The sequence below is a fragment of the Bos mutus genome, chromosome 5 (genome assembly GCF_027580195.1).
Source record: "Bos mutus isolate GX-2022 chromosome 5, NWIPB_WYAK_1.1, whole genome shotgun sequence".
NCBI lineage: Eukaryota > Metazoa > Chordata > Mammalia > Artiodactyla > Bovidae > Bos > Bos mutus.
Window position 1 is genome coordinate 98,401,828 of NC_091621.1, and position 23,332 is coordinate 98,425,159.

Here is a 23,332-nt window from a genome sequence, read left to right on the forward strand (position 1 = left end):
GTGAAAGAAATCAAAGAGGACACAAATAGATGGAGAAATATACCATGTTTTTGGATCGGAAGAATCAATATAGTGAAAATGAGTATACTACCCAAAGTAATCTATAGATTCAATGCAATCCTTATCAAGCTACTAATGGTATTTTTCACAGAACTAGAACAAATAATTTCACAATTTGTACGGAAATACAAAAAACCTCAAATAGCCAAAGGTATCTTGAGAAAGAAGAATGGAACTGGAGGAGTCAACCTGCTTGACTTCAGGCTCTACTACAAAGCCACAGTCATCAAGATAGTAAGGTACTGGCACAAAGACAGAAATGTAGATCAATGGAACAAAATAGAAAGCCCAGAGACAAATCCACGCACCTATGGACACCTTATCTTTGACAAAGGAGGCAAGAATATACAATGGAGAAAAGACAATCTTTTTAACAAGTGGTGCTGGGAAAACTGGTCAACCACTTGTAAAAGAATGAAACTAGAACACTTTCTAACACCATACACAAAAATAAACTCAAAATGGATTAAAGATCTAAATGTAGACCAGAAACTATAAAATTCCTAGAGGAGAACATAGGCAAAACACTCTCTGACATAAATCACAGCAGGATCCTCTATAATCCACCTCCCAAAATATTGGAAATAAAAGCAAAAATAAACAAATGGGACCTAATTAAACTTAAAAGCTTCTGCACAACAAAGGAAACTATTAGCAAGGTGAAAAGACAGCCTTCAGAATGGGAGAAAATAATAGCAAATGAAACAACTGACAAAGAATTAATCTCAAAAATATACAAGCAACTCCTAATGGGCCAAAGAACTAAACAGACATAATTCCAAAGAAGACATACAGATGGCTAACAAACACATGAAAAGATGCTCAACATCACTAATTATTACAGAAATGCAAATCAAAACCACAATGAGATACCATTTCATGCCAGTCAGAATGGCTGTGATCCAAAAGTCTACAAGCAATAAATGCTGGAGAGGGTGTGGAGAAAAGGGAACCCTCTTACACTGTTGGTGGGAATGCAAATTAGTACAGCCACTATGGAGTTACAAAACTGGAAATAGAATTGCCATATGACCCAGCAATCCCACTGCTGGGCATACACACCAAGGAAACCAGAATTGAAAGAGACACGTGTACCCCAATGTTCATCACAGCATTGTTTATAATAGCCAGGACATGGAAGCAACCTGGATGTCCATCAGCAGATGAATAGATAAGAAAGCTGTGGTACATATGTACAATGGAGTATTACTCATCCATTAAAAAGAATACATTTGAATCAGTTCTAATGAGGTGGATGAAACTGGAGCCTATTATAGAGTAAAGTAAGCCAGAAAGAAAAACACTAACACATATATATATGGAATTTAGAAAGATGGTAATGATAACCCTGTATGCGATACAGCAAAAGAGACACTGATGTATAGAACAGTATTTTGGACTCTGTGGGAGAGGGCGAGGGTGGGATGATTTGGGAGAATGGCATTGAAACTTGTATATTATCATATGTGAAATGAATCGCCAGCCCAGGTTCGATGCATGATACAGGACGCTTGGGGCTGGTGCACTGGGATGACCCAGAGGGATGGTATGGGGAGGGAGGTGGGAGGTGGGTTCAGGATGGGGAACACATGTGGCAGATTCATGTCAATGTATAGCAAAACCAATACAATATTGTAAAGTAATTAGCCTCCAATTAAAATAAATAAATTTATATTTAAAAATAAATTAAAAAACAAAAAAAAATAAAGACAAATATATGCTATTACTTGTATGTGGAATCTAAAAAATAATACAAACAAAATTATTTACAAAACAGAAACAGTCAAAACATAATAGACTTTTGATAGACTATTAAAGATAATAGATTGAAACATGTTATATCTGTAAGCCAGGTCAATGTGGTTACACACATACATACATCCTTCCCTCCTTGAGGTTCCTGAGTGTCTAGAACATAGGTGGTGCTCAAAAAATATTATTTCAATAGCAGCATAAATAAATAAATGTGCAAATGAAGTGGTTCTGTTTATAAGAAGGAAAGCCTTTCCTTATATATTTATACTTTCAGTGGCTTCTTGAGTGTTCATAAGAAAACTACATTTACATATTCAAAATACATTAGTTTTTATGATATTGGACTTTTTGAAAAAGTTAATTAAAATTTGAATAATTAGTTTAAATGTAAAATGATCTCTGTTTGTTTCCAAGGCAAACCATTCAATATCACAGTAATCCAAATCTATGCCCCAACCAGTAATGCTGAAGAAGATGACATTGAACAGTTCTATGAAGACCTAGGAGACCTTCTAGAATTAACACCCAAAATAGATGTCCTATTCATTTTATGGGACTGGAATGCAAAAGTAGGAAGTCAAGAGATACCTGGAGTAACAGGTAAATTTGGCTTTGGAGTACAAAATGAAGCAGGGAAAAGTCTAACAGAGTTTTGTCAAGAAAACGCATTGGTCATAGCAAACACCCTCTTCCAGAAACACAAGACACAATTATGCACATGGACATCACCAGATGGTCGATACCGAAATTAGATTGTTTTCTTTGCAGCTGAAGATGGAGAAGCTCTATGCTGCTGCTGCTGCTGCTGCTGCTAAGTCGCTTCAGTCGTGTCCGACTCTGTGCAACCCCATAGACGGCAGCCCACCAGGCTCCCCCGTCCCTGGGATTCTCCAGGCAAAAACACTGGAGTGGGTTGCCATTTCCTTCTCCAATGCATGAAAGTGAAACGTGAAAGTGAAGTCGCTCAGTCGTGTCCAACTCTTAGCAACCCCATGGACTGCAGCCTACCAGGCTCCTCCATCCATGGGATTTTCCAGGCAAGAGTACTGGAGTTGGGTGCCATTGCCTTCTCCAAGAAGCTCTACAGAGTCAGCGAAAAGAAGACTGGGAACTGACTGTGGATCAGATCATGAATTCCTTATTGCCAAATTCAGACTGAAATTGAAGAAAGTATGGAAAACCACTAGAACATTCAGGTATGATCTAAATCAAATCCCCCATGATTATACAGTGGAAGTGACAAATAGATTCAAAGGATTAGATCTTATAGACAGAGTACTTGAAGAACTATGGACACAGGTTCATGGCATTGTACAGGAAGTAGTGATCAAGACCATCCTCAAGAAAAAGAAATGCAAAAAGGCAAAATGGTTGTCTGAGGAGGCCTTACAAATAGCTGAGAAAAGAAGAGAAGCTAAAGGCAAAGGAGAAAAAGAAAGATATACCTATTTGAATGCAGAGTTCCAAAGAATAGCAAGGAGAGATGAGAAAGTCTTCCTCAGTGATCAGGGCAAAGAAATAGAGGAAAACAATAGAATGGGAAAGACTAGAGGTCTCTTCAAGAAAATTAGTGATACCAAGGGAACATCTCATGCAAAGATGGGCACAATAAGAGACAGAGATGGTATGGACCTCACAGAAGCAGAAGACATTAAGAGGAGGTGGCAAGAATACACAGAAGAACTATAGAAAAAGATCTTCACGACCCAGGTAACCATGATGGTGTGATCACTCACCTAGAGCCAGACATCCCAGAATGCGAAGTCAAGAGGGTCTTAGCATCACTATGAACAGAGCTAGTGGAGGTGATGGAATTCCAGTTAAGATATTTCAAATCCTAAAAGATGATTCTGTTAATGTGTTCTACTCACATTGTAATATATTACTTTATTTACATTTTACATTTCAGTAGTTCAGTTCAGTTCAGTAATATGCCAGCAAATTTAGAAAACTCAGCAGTGGTCACAGGACTGGAAAAGGTAAGTTTTCATTCCAATTCCAAAGAAAGGCAATGCCAAAGAATGTTCAAACTACCGCACAATTGTACTCATCTCACATGCTAGCAAAGTAATGCTCAAAATTCTCCAAGCCAGGCTTCAACAGTACGTGAACCGTGAACTTCCAGATGTTCAAGCTGGATTTAAAAAGGCAGAGGAACCAGAGATCAAATTGTCAACATCCACTGAATTATCAAAACAGCAAGTGAGTTCCAGAAAAACATCTACTGCTTATTGACTACACCAAAGCTTTTGACTGTGTGTATCACAACAAACTGGAAAATTCTGAAAGAGATGGGAATACCAAACCACCTTACCTCCATCCTGAGAAATCTGTATGTAGTTCAAGAAGCAATAGTTAGAACTGGATATGGAACAACAGACTGGTTCCAAATTGGGAAAGGAGTAGTCAAGGCTGTGTACTGCCACCCTACTTATTTAAGTTAAATGCAGAGTATATAATGCAAAATGCCAGACTGGATGAAGCACAAACTGGAATCAAGATTTCTGGGAGAAATATCAATAACCTCAAATACACAGATGATATCACCCTTATGGAAGAAAGTGAAGAACTAAAGAGCCTTTTAATGAAAGTGAAGGCAGGTGGAGAAGGGGATGACAGAGGTTGAGATGGTTGGATGGCATCACCAAAATGAGTTTGAGCAAACTCTGGGTGTTAGTGATGGACAGGGAAGCCAGGTGTGCAGTAGTCCATGGGGTCACAAAGAGTCAGATACGACTGAGTGACTGAACTGAACTACTGAAACATAAAATGTATATAAAGTAATATATTACAAATTATTCCTTTTCCATATTCATTGAGTTTCTACCATTTTTGCCAATAGGTAATTGGCTCAGAGGTTAAAGCGTCTGCCTGTGTCTGTCTGTGTCTGCCTGCAATGCGGGAGACCTGAGTTCGATTCCTGGGTCGGGAAGATCCCCTGGAAAAAGAATGGAAACCCACTCCAGTATTCTTGCCTGGAGAATCCCATGGACAGAGGAGCCTGGTGGGCTTCAGTCACCGGGGTCACAAAGAGTCAGACACGACTGAACGACTTCACTAGTGACTATTATTGGGCTTCTTAGGTGTTTCTAGTTATAAAGAACCCAGTTGCCAATGCAAGAGATGTAAGAGAGAGATGCAGGTTCCATCCCTGAGTCAGAAAGATCCCCTGGAGGAAGGCATGGCAACCCACCCCAGTATTTTTTCCTGGAGAATCTCATGGACAGAGGACTCTGATGTGCTACAGTCCATCGGGTCACAAAGAGTCCAACACGACTGGGCAGCTAAGCACATTGCCTGCATGCATGTTAAGTTGATTCAGTTGTTTCTGACTCTTTGCGACCTTATGGACTATAGCCCACCAGGATCCTCTGTCCATAAGATTCTCCAGGAAAGAATACTGGAGTGGGTTATCATGCACTCCTCCAGAGGATCTTCCCAACCTGGGGATTGAACCCAGATCTTCCGCACTGCATTCTCTGCTGTCTGAGCCACCGGGGAAGCCCAAGCATACTGGAGTGGGTAACCTGTCCCTTCTCCAGGGGATCTTCCTGACCCAGGAATCCAACTAGGGCCTCCTGCATTACAGGCAGATTCTTCATCAGTTGAGCTACGAAGGACACATGCAATCAGATCAGATCAGTCGCTCAGTCGTGTCTGACTCTTTGCGACCCCATGAATCGCAGCACGCCAGGCCTCCCTGTCCATCACCAATTCCCGGAGTTCACTCAGACTCACGTCCATCGAGTCAGTGATGCCATCCAGCCATCTCATCCTCTGTCGTCCCCTTCTCCTCCTGCTAGTACTAAAATTTTATGTCTCCTTATAAAGACCTTTATTGCATATATAACTCAATGCGAATATATATTTTTCTTTCCCATTTTAGAAGTAGAGGTATAGTATATATACTGTCCTTCAATGTGATTTTTTTCCTACATTGGAGATATTTCTATGTTAGGTGAAGCGCTAATTGGCTTATCATATTTTTAACATGCAATGAGACGAGCTCTAAAGTGATAACTAATTTTTTGCACAAAATAAAGATACAACTTTACTGTTTTCTTAGTCATTCAACCTGAAATTTTAAAAAAACCCTACACACCAAGGAAACCAGAATTGAAAGAGACACGTGTACCCCAGTGTTCATTGCAGCACTGTTTATAATAGCCAGGACATGGAAGCAACCTAGATATCCACCAGCAGATGAATGGATAAGAAAGCTGTGGTACATATACACAATGGAGTATTACTCAGCCATTAAAAAGAATACATTTGAATCAGTTCTAATGAGGTGGATGAAACTGGAGCCTATTATACAGAGTGAAATAAGTCAGAAAGAAAAACACCAATACAGTATACTAACGCATATATACGGAATTTAGAAAGATGGTAACGATAACCCTCTATGTGAGAGAGCAAAAGAGACATAGATGTATAAAACAGTCTTTTGGACTTTGTGGGAGAGGGCGAGGGTGGGATGATTTGGGAGAATGGCATTGAAATATGTATAATATCATATAAGAAACGAATCACCAGTCCAGGTTCAATGCATGATACAGGATGCTTGGGGCTGGTGCACTGGGATGACCCAGAGGGATGGTATGGGGAGGGAGGAGGGAGGGGTTCAGGATGGGGAACACATGTACACTCGTGGCAGATTCGTGTTGATGTATGGCAAAACCAATACAATGTTGTAAAGTAATTTTCCTCCAATTAAAATAAATCAATTTAAATTTTAAAAACCTGCTAATTCCTGATAAAAATGTTAATCCTACTTGTATAGAAATAATTAGTAATACATTTGTACCTGATATGTGTCTCTTTTTTCAACCTGATAGGATTAACAATAAATTTAAAATATTAATATTTCTGGCTTATTTCACATATGAATTTGTGCTACACACTCAATAATTTTTAAATTTTTTTGTCTACAGAAAGTAGTTAATGGCAACAAATATAAACAAACATATCAATAAAGTACTTCATCGCATTGTTTTTCCCCCCTCTGGGAGGTTTGTACTAACATACATTCTTTTACTGACCTTATATGAAAATATGCTAAGTTAATTATTCAACAAGTGTTTAGTGAGGGCATATGACTACATTACTATTTCATTCCTTTCTCCTTCTTTCTAGAAAACTCTATAGTTTCTGTGTGAATTTTTTAAAATTAAAGATGTGTGAGTAGGAAAAGACAATTTCTTAAGCAAATTTCAATTCGTTCTTCTTTTCATTTTTATTAATCTGAGGATATAAAAATGCTTAATAATTTCTCAAAAGCTGAAGAGAATTTTTAGTTAAATACTACATTAACCTAAAAGATGATACTAGTGCATACTGAGAACTTTGGTTCCATATTCAAGAAACTTGAGTTTCATCACTATCTTCACAACAAAAAAGTCATAAGTAGTATCTAGAACAGTGCATGGCTCGGTGTTCCAGTTAAAGGGAAACGTCATTTGACTAGAATAATTTAATAATACACATTATTATTCTCATACTTCCTTTTATATCCAGAATACTGAAATGAAAATATCTATAGCCATGGCAGACAAAATAAAGGCATCCTTAAAGATGGCTGCATCCTAATTACAAGACCTGAGTATGTTACCTACATGGCAAAAAAGGACTTCGCAGATATGATTAAGATTATAAACCTTGGGATGGGAAGCTTATCCTTGATTGCTCACATGGGCTCAATCAACACAAAGGAATTCCTGTGACTGCTAAAATCTGGAAAAGGCAAGAAATGCCTCACCCCTAGAGCCTCTAGAAAGGAGCAGAGTCCTGCCAACACCTTGATCAGTCCAATAAGACCTATGTTGGACTTCTAACCTACAGAAGTATGACGTGATAAATTTGTGTTAAGACATTATATTTGTGGTAGGTTTTACAAGAGAAATAAAAAAGTAATACCTGAATCATATGGGAGAAGTAAAAATAAAACTGAGGAGTTCATTTATGTTCACCAAAAAACAGTTTATGTTCTATAAACAGTCAAAAATTGAAGCTTCCATGAGGAATCCTTACTATGTTTTTAAGGACCAATTATGGAACATATAAATAACATATAAATGTTAAAAAGAAAATCCACTATCAGTCACCTATAAAATTATGCTAATTTTTATACTTCATTTAGGAGTTACCTACCTCTGATCCCAAATATATGAACAGAATGTATGTCAAACAATTTTTTATGGTAACATTTTTCACATTCCTAGTACTCAGAGTATGTCAAACACAGAGTAGGTAATCAGCAAATAGTTGCTGAATAAATAAAAGAAGGAATAAGATTGGAGAATCAAGAGAAATAACCCAACAATTAATTGTTATCTGCATTTTATAATTCTAGAATATGTCATATGTTTAAAACAGTAAAAACTCCCTCTTCACCATTGTTATTCCTGTAGGAATATAAGTAATAAGGTAAAAAATTATATGAAATCAAAAAGTTCCAATGTTCCTTTGAAATATAATCTAGTTTGTTCCTTAATAGAGAATCACAGTGGAGACGATGAAATAAAAACCCAAAAGCTAAAATGTTTTGATGATGTAATGCAATAAACTGACAATATAAAATTTTATTTAATTTATCTGTATAATTTATAATGGAAATGTGTTGACCTCAAATACTAGTGTGCTACAAAAGGAGCTATTTCAAATTTAACAGTTTTCTTATTTTTTAAATAACTTCTGTCTCTGTCTAAAACTTCAACTTTTTTAAGTTTATAATTTGTGGTAAAACTTTTATAAAAGATGTTAAATACATAAAGACAGCCTGGCAGTAAAAAATTAAATACCTTCATTTAATAATAAATGAAAAAAATTAGCAATCTAACCTCCTAGGAGACCAGTTCACTAATTCTGGTTCTCCAGTTCTATTCTGGACAAATATTCTTGAATATAAAAGAAATTTCTGTAAAAAGAATGCAACAATTTTTAGTATAAACAAATTTATGCCTAATTTATATGTTCAACAATAAAAGACTCACTGGGGAAAATGGATCATATCTTGAACATCATGTACTAAAACAAACATCATCTGAAAAAAAGCATGGAAAAGTTTAAACTTATATTGACTTTAATTACTTACAAACATTTATAGAAAAACAAATAGCAATATGCCAAGTTTTTACATATTAATTGATGGCATTATAGGCTATTTAATTGCATATTTTTATTCTATTTTTCAAATTTTTATATTAAATTATTTTATAATCATAAAAATCATTTTACAATGAAAAAGACAAGTTCTAATGTAAACAATTCCAGTTTAGTTATTTCAAATCCTAAAAGATGATGCTGTGAAAGTGCTCACTCAATATGCCAACAAATTTGGAAAACTCAGCAGTGACCACAGGAATGGAAAAGGTCAGTTTTCATTCCAATCCCTAAGAAAGCAATGCCAAAGAACACACAAACTACCATACAATTGCACTCATCTCACATACTAGTAAAATAATGCTCAAAATTTTTCAAGCCAGGCTTCGACAATACATGAACTGTGAACTTCCAGATGTTCAAGCTGGTTTTAGAAAAGGCAGAGAAACCAGAGATCAAATTGCCAACATCCACTGGATCATGGAAAAGCAAGAGAGTTCCAGAAAAACATTTCTGTTTTACTGACTATGCCAAAGCCTTTGACTGTGTGGATCCCAATAAACTGTGGAAAATTCTGAAAGAGATGGGAATACCAGACCACCTGACCTGCCTCCAAGAAATCTGTATGCAGGTCAGGAAGCAACAGTTGGACATGGAACAACAGACTGGTTCCAAATAGGAAAAGGAGTACATCAAGGCTGTATATTGTCACCCTGCTTATTTAACTTATATGCAGAATACATAATGAGAAATGCTGGGCTGGATGAAGCACAAGCTGGAATCAAGATTGCCAGAAGAAATATCAATAACCTCAGATAAGCAGATGACACCACCCTTATGGCAGAAAGTGAAGAAGAACTAAAAAGCCTCTTGATGAAAGTGAAAGAGGAGAGTGAAAAAGTTGACTTAAAGCTCAACATTCAGCTTTAGCATCATTCCTTCCAAAGAAATCTCCTTTAGAATGGATTGGTTGGATCTCCTGAAACTCCAGTACTTTGGCCACCTCATGTGAAGAGTTGACTCATTGGAAAAGACTGATGCTGGGAGGGATTGTGGGCAGGAAGAGAAGGGGACAACTGAGGATGAGATGGCTGGATGGCATCACCGACTCAATGGACATGAGTCTGAGTGAACTCCGGGAGATGGTGATGGACAGGGAGGCCTGGCATGCTGCAATTCATGGGGTCGCAAAGAGTTGGACATGACTGAGTGACTGAACTGAACTGAACTGATAGCTATTCAGGATTCCTTGCAATTACATATGAACTTTAGGATTAGCTTGTCTTTCATTTGGATTTTCATAAGGATTGCATCTAACTTGTAAATTGTCATGTTAAAATATTAAACTTTCTAATTTATGAAATAGAATGGCTTTTCATTTATTTAGATCTTAATTCCTGTTAGAAATATCTTATAGTTTTCAGTGTACATGTCTTTAGTAAAATTTAATCTTATGTATTTTTATGCTATTTTAAATAAAATTTTGTTCCTAAAAAAAAAAAAAAAAAAGCTCAACATTCAGAAAACTAAGATCATGGCATTCAGTCCCATCACCTCATGGCAAATAGATGGGGAAACAGTGGAAACAGTGGCTGACTTTATTATTTTGGGCTCCCAAATCACTGCAGATGGTGATTTCTGCCATTAAATTAAAAGACACTTACTCCTTGGAAGGAAAGTTATGACAACCTAGACAGCGTATTAAAAAGCAGAGACATTACTTTGTCAGCAAAGGTCCATCTAGTCAAGGCTATGGTTTTTCCAGTGGTCGTGTATGGATGTGAGAGTTGGACTGTGAAGAAGGCTGAGCACCAAAGAATTGATGCTTTTGAACTGTGGTGTTGGAGAAAACTCTTGAGAGTCCCTTGGACTGCAAGGACATCCAACCAGTCCATCCTAAAGGAGATCAGTCCTGAGTGTTCATTGGAAGGACTGATGTTGAAGCTGAAACTCCAATACTTTGGCCACCAGATGCAAAGAGCTGACTCATTTGAGAAGACCCTGATGCTGGGAAAGATTGAGGGCAGGAGGAGAAGGGAACAACAGAGGATGAGATGGTTGGATGGCATCACCAACTCAATGGACATGAATTTGGGTAATCTCCGGGATTTGGTGATGGACAGGGAGGCCTGGGGTGCTGCAGTCCATGGGGTTGCAAAGAGTCAGACACAAGTGAGTGACTGAACTGAACTCAACTGAATGTAAAGAATCACTTCCTCATTATTTGCCATTTCAAATAGTATAATTTTACAAATTCCACAAAAGCTTCTGAAGGAGTGGGCTGCTTTAAGCTCAATCAAGGCCTTTCCAAATGGCATCAAAGTACATTTTAGGTTAAATCTGAGGAATGAAATAGTCTTAAAAAATTAAAATCAATAATAACTATTTGGAAATTGACTGTAGAGAATAAGTTAAAGATAAATATTTTACAAGTGAAAGGCCTACTACTTTTGGCAAATTATAAGAACTGTCCAGTATGGTGAAGTAATGAACTTCCTCAAAACAAGAAGTGTAGAAACAAAGGTTAGACATTAAAAGAAAAGATTTTTTATGTACACAGTAACTAATATTACCTAGTGTTAAGTGCCTGAATTATGTATGTACATACATAATTCATACACTGCAGGTATTTAGGACAAAATTTCCCTAAATTTTTAAACTAATCTGGGTAAAAATTAGTTTTATATATCACTGCAGGTCAAATAAAAGGAATACATTGGTGTTATTATAACTTACTGTGGTAGCACAATGAATATCTTTCCATACTGTGGCTTCTCTGGAGAGATCAGAGGCTTCAAACAAATTATCAAAAATCACTTCCCCAATCATGTCATGTCTAGAAAATCTGTCAAAATCATACACACTGAAATGTAATTTTCTGTTGCTTAGTTGATCATATGCTACAGGAAACTGAAAAGTTTCATCAAACAGAGGATTTAAAGTCTTTCTGTGCACACGAGTCTGAAATTTCTTTTTCCTATCTGGAAGAAGATACATCTTCACATAAGGATCAGAAGTTCCGATGAAGTCTTTAGCAGGGAGATCTAAGGCTTTGATAATTTTCACCACTAGAAGTTCATTTTCATAGTCATACTGGAGGGTGAAATTAAGCTTTCCACAGGTTTTGACATCTTCTTTCCTGTTGTCCTCAGAGTCCACTGATTTCTGTTTGTAGAGCTCTGGTTTTATTCTCCCAATGCTGGTTGTTGTTTCTCCTCTTTGTAAAATGGGTTCTGTGCCCATGCCAAAATCAACACTGGAAACCTGCATTTGCCTTGGTAGGTGTCTTCTGAAGGAATTGTGTCTGTATACATATATATATATACACACAAAAAATCATTTAAGCAGATTGTTTTGATAATAATGTTACATAAAGTGGCATAAAAACTCTTCCTCACACCCATGATAATGAAGTAATCTATCGACAGCAATAAACAGATGGACACACACACACACACACATATACACACAGTACTTTTGAAAAACCAGGGATGAAGTATTCAAAGAAAAAATCTCCTAAAATTATAGAAACACCTAAAACACACAAATGCACAATTTACAAGTTCTTGGTATTTTTACTTACCATCATAAGCACAATTACAAAGAAAGAGGATTACCAAAAAAGTTCAATATTACACAAAATGTTATAAATGTTATCAATTACCTGCGTGCATCAAGATTTAAACATTATGCAAACAAATCATTCAGATGACTGGTTTCTTTTCATCTGGATATTTTGGTCCTATGAATTTCCATTTTAGTGTCAATATTAAAGACATACGTCCACATGCTCTTACACTGTGTTATTTCTAACATTTAACCAAATTAATTTTTACTTTTCAAAATATATATAATTATGACAGCCAAAATGAGGACATTTTACTTTTTTCAACATAGAGTGGCTTCAGAAACTCTTAAGGATTGAAAGATTGCAGAATTTTAGAATTTGGGGTTAAATAATAGTTCTTAAAATTCAAACTGAATTTCATATACTCAGTTACTGTTTATCTCATCAACATTTCCAAAACATTTTATATATATATATATCAGCTTACTAATCGTCACCTAACTGTGACTTGCATTAAGATCTGATTCTTTTATACTTTCTGCATGATTTCTAGCATGAGCCATGTCAACTTATGTATTTCCTTAAGGTCTAGTTCCAGGTTTTCTGTTCTTTTTTCAGTCACTGCACTAGACTAATAATCAGTTCCTGAGCTATAATTACTATCTTAAATCTGATGATTCCCAGAGTTTCCTGAGATATAGATATATCTCATATAGACAAAAATTTAGTTCCATATCTCTTTGTCTTCAAGAGGGATTTCTAAACAAATGTCCTAATTTTGCCCCAAAGTCAAGCAAATTCATTATTTTCTCTATTTTGCTTTCAAATCTGTTATCTCTTCTATAATCTCTTATAACAGGTCTAACAGTTTTCTCAATCACTTATGCTTGGAATCCTGCAGTATGCTTTGAATCATCTTTTCTTTAATTCATGGGCTTTGCTCAACTTTCTAAGTCCTGTTGATCTGCTGCTTTGAGACAGCTCATATAATTGCCCATTCTGCTTCATTTCCATTGCTATTCAGTCCAGATTCTCATCACCTCATACTTTGCTTTCTACAGTAGCCTTCAGTTTGGCTTTCCTTCTTTCAGCTCTCTCTTACACTCAATAGCTCTCCAGCGCTTATATCAAAATCCTTTACTCATGTCATTATATCTTTTTCCAGTTGATCATAATTTAAAAAATATTTCTATACAAAAACAAACTAGGACTACTTTATCTCAGATGAGGGAATTTGCTCCTAATTAAACTATACTGAATTCAAAACTAAAATAATTCAATATTTTAGTTTCAGTATTTGAGTATAAATATAAAAGTCTTTACTGACTGACTGCAAGCTTGAAGTGATCTGCTTCCTCAGACTGATCCCATTTTAACGTGTTGAATACGCTATAAAATGCATTTTAATCTTGACTCTATTCCTGATATATAAGATCAGGGGCTTAAATTAGGGTCACAAATCATCAGGAAATAATAAGAATTTTAAAAGGAATACAGGTAGTATATATTGCTGTGAATTATTAAATAGATCTAGTATATCCCACTTTATACATTCAACATTCTTAAGAGACTTGGAATACTTAACTAAACAATCTAATGTTTCTGCCAAACTCACTTTCACTTATGCAGCAATTTAATTTTTTTTTGCAAGCAAAAAACCCCACAAAAATTTTTTTCTTATTTTTTATAAGTTGACCCATGATTTCACCTCCCTATGCTTTTCAATAAAATTTAATCTTCTGTCCTCCCCCTGCTGCTGCTAAGTCACTTCAGTCGTGTCTGACTCTGTGCAACACCATAGACGGCAGCCCACCAGGCTCCCCTGTCCCTGGGATTCTCCAGGCAATAACACTGGAGTGGGTTGCCATTTCCTTCTCCAATGCATGAAAGTGAAAAGTAAAAGTGAAGTCGCTCAGTCATGTCCGACCCTCAGCGACCCCATGGACTGTAGCCTTCCAGGCTCCTCCATCCATGGGATTTTCCAGACAAGAGTACTGGAGTGGGGTGCCATTGCCTTCTCCGTCTATCCTCCCCCTAAAAAATCAATAATTTATTTCTTATGTCACTGACTATAACTGTGCAGCTGTAAGCCCCTTCTAACAAGAATCAAAAAGTAGTAAGATTTTCATTCTAGTAAGCCAGTACCCTAATTATAGAGTAAATAGTGCCTGTTCTAAGTCAGAGTTTAGCTAGTCAGCTAGGAGAAGCTTTAATTATTACAATGTTAAAGTACTGTCATGACAACACAGATCTTCTTTACCTTATTGCATTTTTTTTTTCTCCTTTGGAATGACAGTGGTAAGTGGCTATTTAGTCTCACACAAATATCCAACCAATTAAAGTACAGGCCATTAGACTGCTACAGACCCCACTCTTAACCTTCAAACCTAGGAAGACACCACATATATACTCCTCCTGATGGAGAAGGAAAAGTTCTATCCACCTTACCTGGAACATCCGAGGGTAGCTACTAATTATAGTCAATATTACATAATGTCACAGGAACAAATGTATTAATACAGCAATTTTAAAATATTATTTTACCAACAGTTCTTTTCTTTCAAACAAAATCAGAGACCAGAAGTTGAATACATATGGACAGAATCTCTTTGGGTGACATGTGAGTAGAGTCCTGGAATCACACTGGAAACCATGCCAATATTTCCCACTATCCAAGCAAAAGCACTTGAATAGGATTACACTGGGATGAGATTTTTAAAATGCTGCACTTGAAATCAGACAGTAGTTTGGTCCCAGCCTTCCTATGAAGTGAGCAACTTTGGACAAGTCACTTCACATTTTGAGCTTTATTTTCTTCATCCATGCTGCCATTCTGCTGCTCAGTTGCTTCAGTCATGTCCGGTTCTTTGAGAACCTATGGGCTGTCACCCACCAGGATCCTCTGTCCATGGGGTTCTCCAGGCAAGGATACTGGTGTAGGTTGCCATTTCCTCTCCAGGGAATCCCGACCCAGGTATCAAACCCATGTCTCTTACAATGTATTGTTCTTCATCCTGCTCACAGCGCCAGTTGTCTTGCTGTATCTCACTGTACACACTGTTCGCTGAAACCACAGTAAGCAAGGTGAGAGATAAGAGACTGGAAGAAAATGTGAGGAGTCTAGGAACTTCAGACCTGTTTATTCTCTCCTGGCTGGTGCAGCAGCCATAGAAGACACAACATAACTGCACACCACCCTTCTTTCTTGTCTTCTATTACCACTTTCACATCAATCCCCCTGAATACACCACTCCAGGCTCTAAAAAGTTCAAGTCAACAGATCATATCCACAACATTGTAAAGTAATTAGCCTCCAATTAAAATAAATAAATTTAAATTAAAAAAAAAAATAAAATAAATTTATATTAAAAAAAAAACCAGATCATATTCCCATTAACACTTATTGTGAGTACTTTCAGTTCAGTCACTCAGTCGTGTCCAACTTTTTGTGACCCCATGGACTGTAGCACACCAGGCTTCCCTGTCCATCACCAACACCTGGAGCTTGCTCAAATTCATGTCCATTGAGTTGATGATGCCATCTAACTATCTCATTCTCTGTCACCTCCATATCCTCCTGCTGTCAATATTTCCCACCATCAGAGTCTTTTCCAGTGAGTCAGGTCTTTGATTCAGGTGGCTGAAGTGTTGGAGCTGCAGCTTCAGCATCAGTCCTCCAAGGAAATATTCTGAGTTGATTTCCTTTAGGATTGACTGGTTTGATCTCCTTGCTATTCAAGGAACTCAAGAATCTTCTCCAGCACCACAATTTGAAAGCATTAATTCTTCAGTGCTCAGCCTTTTTTGGTCCAACTTTCATACCTGTACATGACTATTAGAAAAACCATAGCTTTGACAATTGGGACTTTGTCAGCAAAGAGATGTCTCTGCTTTTTTTTTTTTTTAATTTTATTTTTAAACTTTACATAATTGTATTAGTTTTGCCAAATATCAAAATGAATATGCCACAGGTATACATGTGTTCCCCATCCTGAACCCTCCTCCCTCCTCCCTCCCCATACCATCCCTCTGGGTCGTCCCAGTGCACTAGCCCCAAGCATCCAGTATCGTGTATCGAACCTGGACTGGCAACTCGTTTCTTACATGATAATATGCTGTCTAGGTTTGTCATAGCTTTTCTTCCAAGGAGCAAACATCTTTGAATTTTATTACTGAAGTCACTATCCGCAGAGATTTTGGAGCCCAAGAAAATAAAGTATGTCACTGTTTCCATGTTTTGCCCATTTATTTGCCATGAAGTGATGGGACTAGATGCCATGATCTTAGTTTTCTAAATGTTTTAAGTTTTAAGTCAGCATTTTTGCTCTCCTCTTTCACTTTCATTGAGGCCCTTTAGTTCCATTTAGCTTTCTGCCATTATGGTGGTGTCATCTACATATCTGAGGTTATTGATATTTCTCCCAAAAACCCTAATTCCAGCCTGGCATTTCACATCAGGTACTCTGTGTATCCGTTAAATAAGTAGGGTGACAATATACAACCTTCATGCACTCCTGTCACAATTGTCAACCAGTCCATTGTACCATGTCTGGTTCTAACTGTTGCTTCCTGGCCTGCATACAAGTTGCTCAGGAGGTAGGTAAGTGGTCTTTTATTCTCATTTCTTTAAGAATTTTCCACAGTCTGTTGTGATCCACACAGTGAAAGGCTTTATTGTAGTCAGTGAAGGAGAAGTAGATGTTTTCCTGGAATTTGCTTGCTTTTTCTATGATCCAGTGGATGTTGGCAATTTGATCTTTGGTCCCTTTGCCTTTTCTAAATCCACCTTGAGCATGTGGAACTTCTCAGTTTACATACTGTTGAAGACTCAGTTCAGTTAAGTCACTCAGTATTGTCCGACCCTTTGCGACCCCATGAGCTGCAGCACGCCAGGCCTCCCTGTCCATCACCAACTCCAGGAGTCCACCCAAACCCATGTCCATTGAGTCAGTGATGCTAACCAACCATCTCATCCTCTGTTGTCCCCTTCTCCTCCTGCCCTCAACCCTTCCCAGCATCAGGGTCTTTTCTAGTGAGTCAGCTTTTCACACCAAGTGGCCAAAGTACTGGAGTTTCAGCTTCAACATCAGTCTTTCCAATGAACACCCAGGACTGATCTCCTTCAGAATGGACTGGTTGGATCTCCTTGCAGTCCAAGGGACTCTCAATAGTCTTCTCCAACACCACAGTTCAAAAGCATCAATTCTTCAGTGTTCAGCTTTCTTTATAGTCCAACTCTCACATCCATACACGACCACTGGAAAAACCATAGCCTTGAATAGATGGACCTTTGTTGGCAAAGTAATATCTCTGTTTTTCAATATGCTATCTAGGTTGGTCATAACTTTCCTTCCAAGGAGTAAGTGTCTTTTAATTTCATGGCTGCAATCACCATCTGCAGTGATTCTGGAGCCCAGAAAAAATAAAGCCAGTCACTGTTTCCACTGTTTCCCTATCTACTTGCCATGAAGTGATGGGACTGGATGTCATGATGTTAGTTTTCTGAATTTTGAGCTTTAAGCCAACTTTTTCACTCTCCTCTTTAACTTTCATCAAGAGGTTCTTTAGTTTTTCTCTTTCTGCCATGAGGGTGGTGTCATCTGCATATCTGAGGTTATTGATATTTTTCCCAGCAATCTTGATTCCAGTTTGTGCTTCCTAAAGCCCAGCATTTCTCATTATGTACTCTGCATATAAATTAAATAAGCAGGGTGACAATATACAGACTTGACCTACTCCTTTCCCGATTTGGAACCAGTCTGTTGTTCCATGTCCAGTTCTAACTGTTGTTTCCTGACCTGCATACAGATTTCTCAGGACACAGGTCAGATGGTCTGGTAATCCCATCTCTTTCAGAATTTTCCACAGTTTATTGTGATCCACACAGTCAAAGGCTTTGGATTAGTCAATAAAGCAGAAACAGATGTTTTTCTGGAACTCTCTTGCTTTTTCCATGATCCAGTGGATGTTGGCAATTTGATCTCTGGTTCCTCTGGATCACAACAAACTGTGGAAGATTCTTCAAGTGAGGGGAATAGCAGGCCACCTTACTGCCCTCCTGAGAAATCTGCATGCAGGTCAAGAAGCAACATTTGGAATCAGACATGGAGCAACAGACTGGTTCCAAATAGGGAAAGGAGTACATCAAAGTTGCATATTGTCACCCTCATTATTTAACTTATATGCAGAGTGCATCATGCAAAATGCCAGACTGGATGAAGCACAAGCTGGAATCAAGATTTCTGGGAGAAATATCAATAACCTCAGATACACAGATGACACCACCCTTATGGCAGAAAGTGAAGAACTAAAGAGCTTCTTGATGAAAGCGAAAGAGGAGAGTGAAAAAGTTGACTTAAAACTCAACATTCAGAGAACTAAGATCATGACATCTGGTCCCATCACTTCATGGCAAAGATGGGAAAACAATGGAAACAGTGTCAGACTTTATTTTCTTTGGCTCCAAAATAACTGCAAATGGTGACTGCAGCCATGAGATTAAAAGACAGTTGCTCTTCAGAAGAAAAGCTACAACCAGCCTGGATAGTATATTTAAAAATGAAGACATTACTTTGCTGACAAAGGTCCATATAGTCAAAGCTATGGTTTTTCCAGTAGTCATGTATGGATGTGAGAATTGGACTATAAAGAAAACTGAGCGCGGAAGAATTGATGCTTTTGAACTGTGGTGTTGGAGAAGACTCTTGAGAGTCCCTTGGACTGCACGGAGATCCAAACAGTCAGGCCTAAAGGAAATAAGTCCTGAATATTTATTGGAAGGACTGATGCTGAAGCTGAAACTCCAATACTTTGGCCATCTTATGTGAAGAATTGACTCTTTGGAAAAGATCCTGATGCTGGGAAAGATTGAGGGCAGGAGGAGAAGGGGATGACAGAGGATGAGATGGTTGCATGGCATCACCGACTCGATGGACATGTGTTTGAGTGAGGTCTGGGAGTTGGTGATAGACCAGGAAGTCTGGAGTGCTGCAGTCCATGGGGTCACAGAATCGGACACAAGTGAGCAACTGAATGGAACTGAATACACACACATACACAGAGATGCACATACCGTTGTTGGTGTTGTTTAGTTGCTAAGTCATGTCTGATTCTTTTGCAACCCCATGGACTGTAGCCAACAGGCTCCTCTGTCCATGGGAGTTTCCAGGCAAGAATGCAAGAAGACTGGAGTGGGTTGCCATTTCCTATTCCACAGTATGTTCCTGACCAAGGGATCAAACTCAAGTCTCCAGCATTGGAAGGTGGATTCTTTACCCCTGAGCCATTAGGGAAGCCCTGCTCTGTAAATATTGTTGAATAAATAAGTTAAAATTTTCCGTGAAAACTTTAGCTATATGACTAACAATCCAATAATAATAAAAGCTGTTTGGAGAGAAAAACTGTTTTTCTTTCAATTATGTGATATAATGGTTAAAATTAATTTGAGTAACTTATCTTTATTCTGTTCAAGGAAATTTGTTCTTTAATAGAAATTAATAAGATGAATTATGGTATTCAGAAAATACTTGTCCCTGACCTTTTATCATGTTAAAAAATGTTTATAAATCAAAACAAGAGATGATAAGCAATTGCTTTTGATGTATCATATATTTAAAGGAATGCATATGAAGTAATTAGGTTGGGAAATTTTTCTTGGTAGTTTTTTATCTACAAATAAAGTTCTGAAAACATAATATTTTATATTAAAAGAATGAAGCAATATAAAAGCCTAAATTTAAAAAAATCTTACAATAACATCTTATCACAATAATAAAACCAAGAATATTTTGTTTGGTATTGCTACATCCCCTATAAGGTCTTTTGACCTTATAATTATGTATTTTAGCTTTAACTTTCTATGCTAAACATGTTACTTAGGCTGTCCCTTAATTTTAAGTATGTTGATGTCTATCATGAGCCTCTCTTCTAGTGAGCTCAGCTAGGATTTGAAGGAAAGTGTTAAAATCCTTCAAATGAATTTACCTACCACTCTGGGGCCCTCCTTCTGTACCTTCACATCTCCTTGAGCATACTGCAAAGAGTGTATTGAAATATCCTATCTTCAGATTTATCTACCATTCCCCAACACTTCCACTAGTATTCTTTATAATAGCAGAAAATAAGTTTCATTGATCTTTTTATGAATTTCATAATAATCACAAGCTGGGATTCAGGAAATATCTGTTGGAGTTCATATCAAATGATTACTAAAAGATCTTATGACTAATAAAAGTCAACTTCCCAAGAATTATTTGTACTATGAAGAAGTGGGCCTAACCAATTTATGTGCTGCACTGTGCTTAGTCACTCAGTCACATCCAACTCTTTGCAACCCCACTGACTGTAGCCCTCCAGGCTCCTCTGTCCATAGCAACTCTCCAGGTAAGAATACTGGAGTGGGTTGCCATGCCTTCCTCCAGGGGATCTTCCCAACCCAGGGACTGAACCCAGGTCTCCCACATTGCAGGCAGATTCTTTACCATCTGAGCCACCAGGGAAGCCCAAGAATCCTGGAGTGGGTAGCCTCTCCCTTCTCTAGAAGATCTTCCTGACCCAGGAATTGAACAGGAGTCTCCTGCATTACAATCAGATTCTTTACCAGCTGAGCTACCAGGGAAGCCCTAGCCAATTTATAATTGGTGCTTATAAAGAGGAGATAATATTTATCAGTATCATTAAACAAAATCTCCTAGTTTTTATACCTTATAAGGTTTTATCTCTGACCTTGGTTCGAAGAGCCACTCCATTTCAAAAGTTAGATTATATACCAAAAGCATATGTTTCCTAAAGGAGATTATTTAACCACCTCAAGCATCTGTACAGTATATTTCATGAATTGTTATTTCAAGGAACTAGATATGCCTTATTTACCTTATATGCAGAGTACATTATGCAAAATACTGGGCTGGAAGAATCACAAGCTGGAATCAAGACTGCCAGGAGAAATATCAATAACCTCAGATATGCATATGACACCACCCTAATGGCAGAAAGCAAAGAGGAACTAAAGAATCTCTTGTTGAAGGTGAAAGAGAAGAGTGAAAAAACTGGCTTAAAACTCAACACTCAAAAAACAAAGATCATGGTATCCATTCCCATTGTGTGTGCATGAAAAGTTGCTTCAGTTGTGTCTGACTCTTTGCGACCCTCTTTGCAGCCCACCTGGCTCTTGGGTCCATGGGCTTCTCCAGGCAAGAATACTGGAGTGGGTTGCCATTTCCTTTTCCAGGGGATCTTCCTAACACAGGGACTGAACCCGGGTCTCCTTCATTGCAGGTGGATTCTTTACCACTGAGCATGGCAAATAGATGGGGGAAAATTGGAAACAATGACAGACTTTATTTTATTTGGCTCCAAAATCACTGCAGATGGTGACTGCACCCATGAAGTTCAAAGATGCTTGTTCCTTTGAAGAAAAGCTTTGACAAACCTAGACTGCAAATTTAAAAGTAGAGACATCACTTTGTCGACAAAGGTTTGTATAGTCAAAGCCATGGTTTTTCCAGGAGTCATGTATGGGTATCAGAGTTAGACCATAAAGGAGGCTGAGCACCAAAGAATTGATGCTTTAGAATTATGGTGCTGGAGAAGACTCTTTAGAGTCGTTTGAACAGCAAGGATATCAAACCAGTCAATTCTAAAGTAAACCCACCTTGAATTTTCATTGGAAGGACTGATGCTGAAACTGAAGCTTCCTCCAATACTTTGACACCTGACGCCAAAGAGCTGACTTATTGGAAAAGACTCTGATGCTGGGAAATATTGAGGGCAGGAGGAGAAGAGGGTGACAGACAATGAAATAGTTGGATGGCATCATCATTTCAATGGACATGAGTTTGAGTAAACTCTGTGAGATAGTGAAGGACAGGGAAGTCTGATGTGCTGCAGTCCATGGAGTCACAAAGAGTTGAGCACACTGAGTGAGTGAACAACAACAGATCTGAGGTTCTCCTATTGTTCTGGTCATGATATCCTAGCAGTTAAACATCTTCTAAATTCTTCATTTGCGTAACATCTTGTTTCCCACTCTGTTCACTATCTTGGAATGAAAATTGCAACTTTTGCTATCTTTTGAGAAGGATTTAATTTTTAAAAAATCTCTTAAAGAAAACTATACAATTCAGTTTTATATATAATTAAAATATTTTTGCATAATTTATTTCTGAGTGTTCTTTCTAACTTTATTTGTGATGACTTTAAGAATTACTTTTCTATGAAACCATGGCTAATGTAAATCCATCAGCACATATAAGTCAATGATTTCTTTAATTATTTTCAGTAGGTACTTAGAATCCTAAAAGTGATCAACCAACATACTTTCTCATCCTCAACAAATTATTTTGCCACTTACAATTCACCTCATTTCACAATAGCAATGAATGCATAGAAAATTGTTCCTTATACTCATCCTAGGGAGTTGACTTAGGATTAACCATCATTATTATCTCACCAGCTGATGATGTCTTTAAAGGAGGAAAGTGGAGATATAATCAATCAAAATCAGTCACTTGATGCTTTTTATGCACTTACCCAGTGATGGAAATTGGGGCTCCCCTGGTGACACAGATGGTAAAGATCCACCTGCAATGCAGGAGTCCTGGGTTCAATCACCGGGTTGGGAAAATCCTCTGGAGAAGGGAATGGGTACCCATTCCAGTATACTTTCCTGAAGAACTCCACGGACAGAGGAGCCTGGCGGGCTATAGTCCATGGGGTCACAAAGAGTCAGACATGACTGAGCAACTAACACTCTCAGTGTCTTTCAATGATGGAAAAAAAGAGCACATTAAAGTAGGTTATATACACACTGGTTCTCTGAGAAGTTATCCTATTAGGTATGGCAATCAG

The 23,332-nt window shown here is 37.7% G+C and overlaps 1 protein-coding gene across 1 annotated transcript in view; it reads right to left on the minus strand.

Moving 5' to 3' along the window:
- Window positions 1–23,332, minus strand: part of SYT10 (synaptotagmin 10) — a 115,821-nt gene that overhangs the window by 48,087 nt on the left and 44,402 nt on the right. Inside the window, exon 3 of the mRNA XM_005887440.2 lies at window positions 11,653–12,220. Coding sequence (XP_005887502.1) covers window positions 11,653–12,220 — 568 coding nt within the window. The remainder of the gene's footprint in view (window positions 1–11,652; window positions 12,221–23,332) is intronic.